The 14107-nt window shown below is 36.3% G+C and overlaps 1 protein-coding gene and 1 long non-coding RNA gene across 4 annotated transcripts; both read right to left on the bottom strand.

Annotated features, from left to right (window-relative positions):
• Positions 1 to 776: 776 nt before the first annotated feature.
• Positions 777 to 3935, bottom strand: LOC150036641 (uncharacterized). 2 transcript variants are annotated; one of them, XR_016529337.1, is made up of 4 exons: positions 1775 to 3935; positions 1608 to 1664; positions 1143 to 1537; positions 777 to 1069 (listed from the first exon to the last, which is right to left on the bottom strand). It is a non-coding gene; the product is annotated as an uncharacterized LOC150036641 (long non-coding RNA). The 2 variants fall into 2 exon arrangements; XR_016529336.1 differs by having other exon boundaries at positions 1608 to 3932.
• A 2653-nt stretch (positions 3936 to 6588) lies between these two features.
• LIS (WD-40 repeat family protein / small nuclear ribonucleoprotein Prp4p-like protein) lies at positions 6589 to 12226 on the bottom strand. 2 transcript variants are annotated; one of them, XM_039029551.2, is made up of 6 exons: positions 11946 to 12226; positions 10473 to 11448; positions 9672 to 10125; positions 9349 to 9546; positions 9172 to 9253; positions 6589 to 7072 (listed from the first exon to the last, which is right to left on the bottom strand). In XM_039029551.2, exons 2-6 carry the CDS (start codon positions 11354 to 11356, stop codon positions 6981 to 6983), a joined length of 1710 nt encoding a protein of 569 aa, XP_038885479.1. In that variant the 5' UTR covers positions 11357 to 11448; positions 11946 to 12226; the 3' UTR covers positions 6589 to 6980. The 2 variants fall into 2 exon arrangements, with proteins under 2 accessions (XP_038885479.1, XP_038885480.1); XM_039029552.2 differs by having other exon boundaries at positions 10473 to 11434; positions 11946 to 12203.
• Between the last annotated feature and the right edge of the window lie 1881 nt (positions 12227 to 14107).

The raw sequence follows: 14107 nt of genomic DNA, 5'->3' as shown, positions 1-14107 counted from the left end.
ATATTGTATCAAATACAATATAATCTATAGTTTGAATTCTCTCAATCATTTATAATTAATGATATGAATTTCATCCATATAATTAACATTTGAATCATATTCAAATATTTAATTCCTCTGAAAATAAACTTTATATTATAGTGTATTAAATACATTATATTAATTATATCACATATAATTAATTTAAAATAACATTTGAACTATTCAAATTAATCTAAAATTAATTCTCAATAATCCTTGTTGAACTACAAAGAAGACTTTATGGATCTAATTGAAACTCCAATGCTACTTAGATAATTAATAAAACTACTTTAATTAAATTAATTAAACTATCCAGAATTTTTTTAAAATAATATTTTTTTAATAAATAATGACAAAAATAAGGTTGGGGAAAGTATTTTAAAAAATAGGTGTTTTGGGAAAGTATTGACAGATTTTGGGTAGTGAAATCGTGTACCCGGTACATGATTTCCATGTGGCATACTCGTTACTAGGTACAAGAGTACCATTTAATCCAGTCAGCTGACATTCAACTGACTGGTTGACCGGTCAAGCGAACTCGTGTACTTGGTACACAATTCGCTTATAAATTCTTTTTTTCTTTTTTTTAAAGTTAATTGTTAAAACTTAATTCCTTCATTGTTGCTTATATTTTTTTTTAATTGTTAAACTTAATTCTTTCATTATTAAACTTAATTATATATTTAATCTACAATGAAAACATCTTGCACTCATATTAAAAAAAAAAAAATACCATGATATTAAATAATATTTACAATTAGTTCTTTTGAGATTTGCAATTTGAAAATGATACAAAGTGGGATTTAAAAACGACCCCCCCTGGCCCTTACTCCTCATGCGGGTTGTCTTCGTGTCCTTCTAAATTAGGTTCACCCCGTTGTCATTGTCATCTACGACGAATACGTCTTCGATCGGTGTCAGCAACATTGAGTCGTCTTGTTTGTTGAATAATACTTTCTACATTGATCAATGTTTGCTAACACATTGAACCTAATTCTGGTAGGTTGTTCTGCACTGAATATTGTTGAACATCGCCGATAAAATTATTCTGTAGAATAAAAAAAATATTAAACAATATTTATATTATATATATGGAAAATGTCTGATTTTAAATCTCTTACCATGCAGTAATAGTAAGCGCCTTCTGGTGAGATAAATCGCCTCGTGATCGAATTGTACCAGGAAAAGTTGTTGTCGGATACAGTTGGCCCATCCGGCAATTCTCCCTATGCACAACGATCATGTCATCCATGCTAGTAGGATAAATACTCTGCATGGATTTGACACCAGTCTTGGTCGTGCTTATCTCTTAAATCGATCTGGTGTAGTTCTGGGAGTGTATAGGACAACGAAGATATCGTTTGTCGCATCCCGAACTGTCTCAACACACTATCTGGATATGCCACTCTATTATATGGAAGCATATAAGAGGGCTAAAAATCAACCAGATGTCTTCACCATCACGACAATAATTAGGTAAGGATGACCAAATCTGTGAGTATGGCGTTCAAATAACCTGACAAAAAAATAATAATAAGTATACATATAAAATTTTTAAAATATTCATTTATATACATATTTACTACCTGATTGGGCGTCAGCATGTCGAATGTTTTTCTGTACATGAACAACATATTTGCTGACTGTTCAGAGGCAGTTAATACACCACTCCATCAAAAATTATAAAAAAATACAATTAATTTATATTCTTACATAAAATGGTAACGAAATAAATATATAAATAAAATAATACCTAACACTAAGTGGACGATATAATCTGGGACCTGTAATTGGACTTGTGGTGCTACAATTGGAAATCGATTATAAGCCCATACTTGTAATAGTATCAGTGGCCCCGCTATTTTCAATGCTTGTGCATTGGAAGCCCGACAAAGTTCTCTGTACAACTATGCAAGACATGCACCACCGCACGAGTACGTACCAGCATGCTCAAAATCAGACAATAATGGGAGGAACATGAGATGCACCAGAGTATTTGACTTGTCGGCAAATAAAAATCCTCCAATAAGCTGCAGGATGTATGCTCGTGCGTACCTACGTATGCTGATGTCGTCGGCATCGGGAGGTAATTCGGGAAACTGGGACGCCAACCAAGGGATACTCAATCTTGATCCCTTCAGGTCCTCTGGTAAAACGCCTAAGAGCTCTTCACAAGTGTTCTTCTAGTCATACTATAGTGAGCCTGTCAGTGGTTGCCCGTCCACTCTTAACCCAAATTGTACGGCAACATCCTTCAGCGTAATAGTGCATTCCTCACAGGACAGGTGAAATGTGTGGGTCTCTGGTCTCCAACGCTCAACAAGAGCAGTAATCAGGTGCCAATCAAGCTGGATGAAACCAATCTGTGCAACTCCAAGAAAACCCGCCTCCTGAACATATGGAATAATGCGATGATCAAATGGGATAGTACTTTGTGCAGTCGCCTCCCTCCTCTGACAACTCAACACTATAGTGGATGAACTATCCCATACTACTTGTGAACGATCCGTGTTTTGTTAGTATAATTGGACAGGATTAGAAGGACCAGGCTCCATTTCCTAAAAAGTTAAATTATATTACATGATAGAATCGATAACATGAAAAGTACATAAGAAAATACAATTACATAAAATAAGTTTATTAAATAAATTTATTACATAAATTCATTATAAATATATAAAGAATATAAATACACGAAATATACAATTACATGAAAATTATAAATACATAAAGAATACAAGTAAAAAAATAAAAATAAAAATCCTAATGACCCAAAGACGACGAAGCACCCAGTGTACGGTGTGGACAAGTGCGTCTGTTATGTCCTTCTCTTTTACAAATTGTACATCGCACTTTTTGGCTTGCTTCTTTCCAATCCATTTCATTATGAATTCGCGTACTTTTTGGTCGACCTTGTTCTCTGAGTAAGTCCGCATTTGGATGAACTTCCGTAAATGATAATTCTTACCAATAATCTGGGTGTTCAATTGGATGGAAGCGGCCTTCATAACAATGCTTGAAATTGGACAATTTGTAGCATTCATCAATAAGTGATAGGTATGTCATATGCATGTAATTAAAAACTACAATTACATGAGAGCATGGAATCTTAAATGAATGTGACTTATTGCAAGAACATGTCCCTACTTTCAAGCTTAAAACTTGGGTGTGGTCATTTATAGGGAGAAATCATACTTATGCCAGTTTGTACTTTGAAAGTTTGACTTTCCCTGTCAATGGATGTCACCGTATGTGTCGATGCTCGTTTTTCCCACCTCTTCAGTTTCTTAGGGCATATTCTGTATATATGTCCCTACGATCGAGTGCTTCAGTGATTTCTTGTCTCCGACGTTCAAAATAGAATGTTAGCCTAACCAAAGAAGTAATGGGTAACATTCTAGCACCTTTAAAAACGTCATTCATGCATTCAGCTGTATTGCTGGTCATCCACCCATAGCGGTATCCACCGTCATGTGACTGTGTCCATTTTTCTAAGTCAATGTCTGAAAAAAATTCAAGATATTCAGGGTGTAATTGTTTCAATTCTTTCATACAATTGTTTCAATTCTTTCATACACCGAATGAACTTACGCCTTTGGTGTTGATTTCTGGCTTTAAACACTAAATTTTTTAGTTGCTTCGATTTGTATTTTGTATTGAAATTACTGACAACATGGCAAAAACAATATCGATGGTACGCTCTGGGTTCACTCCAACCAATTTCTTCATTATTAATTGCAGCAAGGATGCCCTTATGTTTGTCAGAAATCAAGCAAATATCCTCTCTTTGGGTAACATATTCACGCAATGCCCACAAAAACCATGACCAACTGAACGAATTCTCATCTTCTACGATAGCAAAAGCAAGGGAAAATATATGTCCGTTTGCATCAACAGATAAGGCTGTCAATAATTTTCCCTTATAGTATAGATGAGTTCCATCAATCTCGATTAATGGCCTATAATGGTTGAACCCTTCTCTTGCAGGACCAAAAGACCAAAAAACTCGTCCAAAAATAGTCGTACCTGTCACATCAGAGGGAAGGAAAAACTAGTCTGTTTGTGTTCCTGGACTGTAATGAACAACAACACTCAGCCAATATAGAAGCTCCGAATATGATTTCTCCCAATTGCCAAACACAGTAATTAACGCTTTTCTCTCGATTTGCCACACCCATCTATAATTGACATTATAGTCATATTGTCTTTTAATGGCTTCTTGAAGTAGAGCCACAGTACTCCAGGATCAGCTCTAACCAAATTCTGAATTTCGATACTCATGAAATTTGAATCCAGCTGTGAATGATCCTGTGTCAACTCTGAAAACAAATGTGAGTGTTCTCCTTGAAGTTTTGTGATTTCGAACATCCCATGAGTTTTGCACCGACATGCCCGTAGCCTTCAAGCACAACCGTCACTCCAGGATTTACATTTAATATACCAAAGGTCCTGATTTGATTCTACTATTACAATTTCGTAGTGTTCTGTTACACAATATTTTTTTACAGCAAGCTGTAAATCTTCTTTGGTATTAAACAACATTCCCTACAGTTATCTACTCCTACATTCCTTTCTTCCAAAGTAGACCCTAGTTCAAACGTTGAATTTGTCCTTTCTCAATCTATTTGGTTGAACATTGCCGACGGTACCAACTCAAGATCTTGTTCACCACTACCGTCATTTCCAAATAATTCATCCACTTCAACATCGATGTTACTATCTCCATCATTTCCAAATTCAAGAATTACTAAATCTTCAGGACGCATCGACATATTTATTATGTTTTTTTTCAATTGTTATAGTTGACAAAAAATATGTTAATATGTCAACCCAACAAACTCTAATTTCTAATTTTTCTAATTTTTTTAAGTTTTCTATGTTTAAATCAATCATACATAAACTAAATCATACATAAGCTATATATATAAGATTTCTAAGTTTAAATCAATCCAAACAAATAAAAAAAAATGTAAGATCAACCCAAAAACATACATAAACTAAATAATACATAAACTAAATCATACATAAACTATACATAAACTAAATAATACATAAACTAAATCATACACAAACTATACATAAACTAAATTATACACAAACTATATATAAACTATACATACATAAACTATACATAAATTATACATACATAAACTATACATACATTATACATAAACTATACAAAAATGTAGGAATATACCAAACAAAATTCAGCCAAAAAACATGCAAAAACATACATATAAATACAAATCAGCCCAACTAGAGAAAGAAATATACCAAGCAAAATTCGATAGCCAAAAATGTAGGAAAATCGAGCAACACGACCGCTACAATGGAGGATTCGAGGAGGATCAAATGGAGGACTGAAAGTCGAGCAAAATCGAAATTTTGGAAGATTTCGGTGAAATAGAGGGTTCGATGAGGAAAATCAACGAGATTTTGATAGGTAGAAGGGAGGAATCGATGGATTCGGTGAGAGAAAACGATTATAAGCGACGATGAAGAATAACAAAGGCATTTCGGTGAGAAAGAAAAAGGATTTGGACGGAGCTTTTAAGGCGTGAAAGTCGTGTACCGGGTACACGACTTAGGATAATCGTGTAGCCGAGACACGATTCCCTCAGTCAAACCTGCACGACTGCCACGTTAGACTGGACGTGCCAGGTGGCCAGGGACTCGTGTACCCAATACACGATTTAGGCCTTATCGTGTACCCGATACATGACTTAGGTATGTACACGATTTAAACACCTATTTTTTGGAATACTTTCTCCCAACCCTATATTTATTTATTAAAAAAAATTCTTTTAAAAAAAAATCAATTATCCAACATCCATTAACTACTATCATTTCACTAAAAACCAAGTGCACTATTCACACTACAGTTTAGGATTTAAAATAAATATTTTTAAAAATTTAGAAATTGAAATTGAACATTATTCAAAATCCTAAGATCAAAATAAGATTTAATCCTATATGAAAATAAAAATTCACAAGTATAATCATAACAAACTTTTAAGGAGGGCTGGTACGATTTTTCTTCTTTTCCTCGAAATTTACTCTAAATTTACTTTCTAAAAATTCTCTCTATTGTTTTATTGTTTTATTGTTTTCTCTCCACCAACGTTTCTTCCACTATCTTCTAGGGAAAAAAAAAATAAATAAAAAATAAAAAATAAAAAAATAAACAACCAACCAACATGCATAATTATATTATATATATATAATATCTGTCAAAACGTACCAAATTCAAAAAACAAACCAAAAAAGCCATTGAAAGAATTTTGCATGTGGACCAAAATTCAACAAATATCTTAGGACATTTTGAATAATTCGTTTAGTTTATGTTTTTGCACTTAATATTGGTACTGGATTTCAATTTTGGCTCCAAAGTTTTAAAAGCTTCAATTATAATGAAAATTTCTATCACAACTTTTTTTCCTTAAGCAACCTATATAAAACACGAACATGTAAATCAATAAACTTCCTCGTCCACTCATTACAATTACAACACCACTTTTTACGTTAACTCCATCGTCGCCTAAATCATTACACAAAAAATAAAGTCACATAAGTCAAAACACAAACTAAAAATGTGTTTTAACCAAGTAAAGGGTAATTTGTGCACAAACCATTTCTAACCAAAAGCTAAAGAAAACTACATATCATTTACTAATCAATTTTTACCTCTAATTTTGGTGTGCATTTGTAACCTCAACATGCGGGAATATCTCATCTCCCCCCTTTTTTGTACGACCTCCATTGATATAATCCTTTCATTGCTTATCTAGAAAAAAAAATGTGGGGGATTTTGCCTAGGAATTTTGAAATGGCTCACTATTCAGCATTCAATCAGATGCATGATACTACATAATTAGAAAGGAGATCATCTGATCCAAGCTCTTTATGACCAAGGCAGCAAAGTTTCGAGACATCCATCTCCCACGTTGATGCTATGAAAGTCAATCAATGTCCATAGTTTGTTCATCTTTACTATTGACAGACCAGAGCTTTATGGTCCGATCATGTGAGACAGTTGCAATACATTGTCCATCTGTTAATGAACAAAAACAATATCAAGATATCAGCACAGCAGATATGCAGAGGGTCAAGTTCCAAAAAGTATTTTGAGCATACAATGAACAAACATACTCAGAGCTTAGTGTCAAAGATGTATCACTAACCATTCACATTAAAACCAAAGAGAAATGGATAGATTCTTCTATGGTTGACGTCCTTAAAGGCAAGAAAATTCCAAACACCTTCCAACCAACCTATTCTCCCAAAAGTAGCTATCGAGCCCCCTCATCCACAATACACAAAACAAACTGCAAGAGATAATACCATGGACTGCCTTCAAAGGCACTCTTCCAATGTTTAGTTCTCGCAATGGTGCATTATTTGTAGGAGATATAAGGACTTGAATCATTTGGTTTGAGACTGTCTGTTTGCTCACCACCCTCGAAGTTGTTGTCTGAGATCGTTTAGTGTTTGTAGGGCTTGGAATGGAGATGGCAGGGCTCAACTAGAGGAGGTGCTTCAAAAAATGGGATGAGAGAAACGCTCGAATTTTTCAGAACAAATCCAATTCATCCGGGGATGTTCTTGAATCTGTCATCTTCAGTGCAATCTTTTGGTGTAAATCTTTACCAACATTTCAAAGCCATAATTTTTCCTTTCATGTTACAAATTGGAAACGTTTTTGTATGCCCTATAAAATGGGCTCTTTTGTATGTCTTTGGATATTTCATTTTGATCAATGAAATTGTTTCTTATCCAATACACTACTGGAGGAGGTGCTTCAGAGTTCTTCCACAGGGAGAAGAGCTAGCTTCTTTGAAATTTTGTTGGGAATTTAGCTTGAAAGGAATAATATAATTTTTAGAGGTAGAAAGATCAGGTGAGGAAGTTTGGGATGTAGCTAGGTTCGCCACCTCTTTATGGGTGTTAATCACTAGGTCTTTTTGTAATGACCTAGATCTTGTTCCTTTGAATTGAAGTCCATTTTTGTAGTTAAAGAGTCCAACTACCTTTTCCTATTGAGCTTTCTTCCTTTTATGCCCTGTATATTCTTTCATTTCTCTTAATGAAAACAAGGTTCCTTACTAAAAAAATACGAGAGATTCTACATAACAAAAAAAAACCTTCCAAGCTAAGTTGATGAAAAAAGTAGAGTAAATACAAAAGAACTTGTGTTGGTTACTCCAATTAGAGACTATGAATTGTATAAGATCACAAAAATAAACAAAAGAATTGGACATACTTGAAAAGACTTGCATTCCTCCTTGATTGTTTCTGTTTATCTTCGGACCATATAGACTCAAAAAGAGACAAGATATAGCTTAGATTAACAAAAGACCCTTCCCCCAACAAAAGTAAAAGAAGACTGTGCCATCTTCAAACCGACAGTAAAACCATATCCCTTACCATGCCCTTCCCACCAGAAACCCCTGAAGGAAGTCCCCCCTATCCTTCTCAAGTAGAATACTATTCTAAACAAGATATCCAAACCCAGCAAGAACAGGTAGGGCCAACTTCAAAAGCAAAGTAAAACTAATGACTAAACTTTTCGGGATTTTTAGAACTCCTAGTATATTTTCAGAAATTTTGTGGCCCAGTTTTTTTTCCATTTCCCGGGAGAGAGGGGGATTCTCACAGGGGTCAAAAGGACGACGTTTTGAAGGGAAGATTTTGGTGATATGAAATGACCATCCAAGAGCAAAGGGTTGGGGTTTTGCAATCTGGAAATCCTAACCACACCCTATCTTGTAGACTGCAAGCAAGGCATACGTCATCAATCCCAACAGATTATCATCCTTCCAGTCAGAAATGCTTTCAAGCACATTAGTTCATTATACCAAGAAAATTATTGACATTGAATCTTTCAAAAACAAGTACATAAAAAACATGTATGTGACTAGTGTCTGTCATCCGTTCCTTACAACAGAGCTACAAGAACCAGCTCCATGCTAGTAAAAGCATAAGCTAAAATTTCCCAAGTGATATCTATCAACCCATGTTCAGGCTATATACAGGATATGCATGGAAGACCATCAAAGGATGCAAAATGGTGTACAATAATAATCTGGGTGGTAATCTGCGTATAAACAACAACAACAATAGTAATGACCTAGGAGTTGATAAATAACTGACCTGAAATTATATCCAAAGATGTAACTTTTGCTTCGTGACCAGAGAGTGTCTTCACAGGCTTAAAATCTCGAGCAGACCAAATCTGCCAAAAAAAATTTAGTAAATGAAACATAAGATCGCAAGTGAGATGAAGCAACAATTACAGTATTATATCATCCTAAGAGTGTTCAAGATCACCTTTGCTGTCATATCAAATGATGCAGTAACCAAGAAGTACCCCTCTTGAGGCTCATATTTCACCTGTGAAACTAGGTTTGAATGTGCAGGTATTATGTAAAGAGATTTTTTCTTCCTTAAATCCCATATCCTACAAGTGTTATCTTCGCCACCAGTAGCTAAATGATAACCATTGGGTGAAAAACTGACTCCAAGGACCTGGTTATAACATCAAAGATATATGGAATCCATTGAAAAGCAAGGTATCAGTAAGGAGCAAACAAGCCAAATTTATCAAAAATAAACGTTCTACAGTCCCATTGAAAGAAAAAAGAGAGATTTACCGGCTTGACGTGGCCTTCTAAGGCAAGAACACTTCTACCCGTTCGAAGATCCCAAACACGAGCAAGTGCATCAAGTCCACAAGATGATACCAATGATCCATCATGGTGGAAAGCTATTCCATAGACACTTCTACTATGACCTTCTTGAAGAAGTAACTCTACACCAGTTTCAACGTCCCATAATCTCCACGTCTTGTCAAAGCTAGTTGTACCCAAGTACTTGCCTGATGGGTGGAAGGCAATTCGTGCAAGGCGATCCAGATGGCCCTCGAATGTTTTAAGGAGAGATCCTTCAGCAGACCACAACCTTGCAGTTCGGTCAGCAGAGGCAGTTGCTAAACACTCATTCACTGGAGAAAATATTACATCAGTAACACGCTCTGTGTGTCCCTTAAAGTTGGAAACCTTCCTTACTTGAGGCATGCTCCATAATTTGGCAACTCCACTTAACGAACTACAGAAATAAGAAGAAGAAAAATACAAACCATCAAATGCAAAGCCAGTAGAAGTATTCAGAAAAGTAAAATGAAAGCTAAATACAAAGCTTATAAAGCTTATCAAATATTGGAATGGAATAAGGAAAAACATTCACTTGTATATTATCTTTGGTCTCTTGTGCAACTGAGGAATTGAAGTTAAGTAGGAAGATGATAGCTAATCTATTGCCACAACGATTAATTCCAATTTCTTTTTCTTCTTTTTTCCCCTTCTATCAGGAGGTGAAATGGGGGTGATGATATTGGAAATGAGAAACCAGTATAGTAACTAAAAATCTTTAACTACAAAAATGAGAAGGTTTACCTGGTGGCAAGGAATTTTCCATCAGATGAGAAAGAACAACCAGAAAGTGGTCGATCATCTCCTATCTCACTGCAGTCCAGGACCAAACTTCCAGCCTGCCTCAGGGCCCAATCCATTTCAGCTTCCACATCTTCATCTGGGTCATCCCTTTTCCTCTTTGCACGTTCAAGACGTGAAGCTGCTCTTAGGATGGAATACTTTGCAATATCAATTCTTGCATCCAAGAGAGCTTTGGATCCCTCAGTATAAAAGGGATACTGAAGCACTTCCTCCTCAGCCTCCTCAGTTCCACCAGTAGCTGCAGCCTCCTCTTCCTCGTGAACTTTCATCAGCTTTTCTAATTGCCCTTCAGCATCCAATCGTGCCATTATTGACCGTAACCTGTCCCGTCTTTCCATTTCTCTTTCTCCAAAAAGAGTTATGGGTTCACCAAGACGACGAAGGCGAGCTCGAACAGCCATGTCATTAGTAGGCACTGCTAGAGCAGAAGCACGACGCTTCATCAGAAATTCCTGCATGGCTTTTTCCTGACGCTCCCTTACCTGTCTGCTCTCTTCCGATACTTCATATTCTGCAGTTGAACCTCCAGCTGTTCGGGAAGGAGCCAATTCATCATGTTCCGAGTCTGAGTCACTTGTTCTCATCTCACCATTTTGTGTTACAGGGGGCCTAAAGTGGGGAGGTCGGCTCGGAAGAGGGGCCAATGGACGGATAATTGGAGGAGGGATAGGAGCAATGGAAGGAACAACTGAAGGTGGAATAACTGATGTAGCTGCAGGTTGAATTGGTTCTGCTGGATTATCAAGATCCTCATTTTCACCTCCAGGAAGGGTTTCAGGAGATTCCGCAGCAGTTGATGCAGGGTTTTGATCATCAACTTCCATGATAGCTCGCTTGGAAATGGAAACTTCTAATCAATACTAGCTTATCCTAGATATTAAGTTCCTCTTTTCATTCGTTCTCTACAATCAAGCTCCTAAAAATTAGTTAAGATAACACAAATGAGAAACAAAATCGAGCATAAATAGTCAAATGTGAATTTCATTGTTAACTGGAAACCTCCAAAAGTACAGAAAAAATAAAATAAAATAGTGAAGCCATTCATGAAGAAAACAGCAAGTGATATTCTAAGGCTGGACCTGTCCTATAACCGATTATCGAGCAGGCATTTTAAGATAGAAACAATTCAAGAAAATAGAATTAAAAGCCCCCTTTTCTACTCTGAACACAACACAGCAATATACACTTTCTAGACTCTTGCAGTTTTCATAAACACAAATTTCTCCCATCATGTTCGTAATAATAACACAAGTCGGGAAAAAGAATCATCACCGTTACGGCACCAGAAAAGGCCAATCGAGAGAGAGAGAGAGAGAGAGAGAGAGATAAATTTAATAGCTAAAGTTAACAAAGAGAGAGAGAGGGAGAGAATGAGAAATGGAGGGAAATTCAGATCTAGCAAGGGATGTGTACCGTCAAAACACCATTTCCAGCCGCCGGAGATGGTACAGTCTTGCGCTCGTCAACATTTGAAGTTTCAGTCCAATTTGGGACGACGGGAGTGCCAGAGGGATACGAGTAACAAACTGCTAGGAGGCGGGACGAGTGGGAAGAGATAGTACGGCGGCGGTGGCGGTGGCGGTGGCGGCAACGGAGCTGCTGAAAGGGAGGGGACCGGCGTGAAGAGAAGATGGACTCCGCTGAGAGTGATGAAGATGAAAGCGGTGGGGTACTGGCTTACCTAGGTCTCCCCTTTTTATTTTTTTTAATTTAATTATTTTATTTTGATTTTTCTAAAATAAAATTTTTATTTTGATCTCCGACTAATTCAATTAAAAATTTAAGTTAATTGATTTTTTTATTTTGTAATTACTTTTTGAAATTTTTTTTAAATAATGTTTTTTTAATAAATAATGACAAAAATAGGGTTGTGGCATACTCGTGTATCCGAGTACCATTTAATTCAATCAGCTGACCAGTCAGTGTCAGCTGACTGGTTGACCGGTCAAGCAAACTTGTGTACTAGTACACGAGTTCGCTTATAATTTTTTTTCTTGTTTTTCTAAAAGTTAATTGTTAAAACTTAATTCCTTCATTGTTTCTTATGTTTTTTTTAATTGTTAAACTTAATGATTAAACTTAATTCTTTCATTATTAAACTTAATTATATATTTAATCTACAATGAAAACATCTTGCACTCATATTTAAAAAAAAAATACCATGATATTAAATAATATTTACAATTAGTTTTTTTGAGATTTGCAATTTGAAAATGATACAATATGGGATTTAAAAACGACCCCCTGGCCCTTACTTCTCATGGGGTTGTCTTCGTGTCCCTCTAAATTAGGTTCACCCGTTGTCGCTGTCGTCTACGACGAATATGTTTTCGATCGGCGTCAGCAACATTGAGTCGTCTTGTTTGTTGAATAATACTTTCTACGTTCATCAATGTTTGCTGACACATTGAACCCAATTCTGGAAGGTTGTTCTCCACTGAATATTGTTGAACTTCGCCGATAAAATTATTATGTAGAATAAAAAAAAATATTAAACAATATTCATATTATATATATGGAAAATGTATGATTTGAAATATCTTACCATGTAGTAAGCGTCGTCTGGTGAGATAAATCGCCTTGTGATCGAATTGTACCAAGGAAAGTAGTCGTTTGATACAGCTGACCCATCTGTTAATTCTCCCTGTGCACAACTATCATGTCGTCCATGCTAGTAGGATAAATACTCCGCATGGATTCGACGCCAGACTTAGTCGTGCTTACCTCTTAAATCGATCTGGTGTAGTTCTGGGAGTGTATAAGTCAACGAAGGTATTGTTTGTCGCATCTCGAACTGCACATGATCTGAATGATGCCACTGTCACACCCCGCCCCCAGACCACCTTCTCAGCCTGGAAGAGGGATGTGACTGCAGTAGTTATCAACCCTTGAGCTGACACTTATTGCCTAATGATTCTTGCGGAATAACTCTGATACCATACTATACCTTATACACAGCGGAATGATTAAGTCAAAGAGATAAACTATAACGGATTAAATAGGCCCATCTTTTATTACGATAGTGATATAATGTTTATACAACTTAAGAACTTAACAACAAAGTTTACAACGACAACTGTAGAAACTCTCCGGAAGTATGGGGCACGTGGCAAACCTTAACCTTAGCAGCACCCTGGAACTCCTCATCTTCTGCTACCTTGGGGGGGGGGAGGAGGATTAAGAAAACATTTTGAATAGTGTGAGCTACCAAGCCCAGTGAGTGGTTCTTTTAAGATGAAATTCACTTTGAAAATCATCATTTTTGGGAAATCAATCACATGCCAACACTCGCATTATAACTCATGCACAGTCAAAGATATAATCATGCAACTAGTAGTCTTTATCCCAAAAGCTACACATAGCATGCATATCATATCATCAGTCAATACAATCATCTATGGAAACCTTCCTATGACCCCAATTCCCGCCAATGTGTACATCGACATTTTATTTATCCCGCTAGTCATGCTTAGGTACTTGACCATATTTCCCGTCGGTTGTCACCGACTATTATTTTCCGCCGACCGAAGCTGACAAATATTTCCCGCTGACCGAAGCCGACCAATTTTTCCCAC

Source organism: Benincasa hispida, chromosome 4 (genome assembly GCF_027475165.1).
Source record: "Benincasa hispida cultivar pf3 chromosome 4, pf3_genome.v1.1, whole genome shotgun sequence".
Taxonomy (NCBI): Eukaryota; Viridiplantae; Streptophyta; class Magnoliopsida; order Cucurbitales; family Cucurbitaceae; genus Benincasa; species Benincasa hispida.
Note: the sequence above shows the minus strand (reverse complement) of the source record. Positions and strands in the feature narration are given on the sequence as shown.

Bases quoted from the DNA above. Each gene is read 5' to 3' on its own strand.
- LIS (XM_039029551.2), bottom strand. From the start codon at position 11,356: ATGGAAGTTGATGATCAAAACCCTGCATCAACTGCTGCGGAATCTCCT. The intron at 10,126-10,472 runs GTAAACCTTCTC...TTATTTCTGTAG, and splicing joins GGAAAATTCCTTGCCACCAG to TTCGTTAAGTGGAGTTGCCA. The intron at 9,254-9,348 runs GTGATCTTGAAC...TTTTTTTGGCAG, and splicing joins CATTTGATATGACAGCAAAG to ATTTGGTCTGCTCGAGATTT.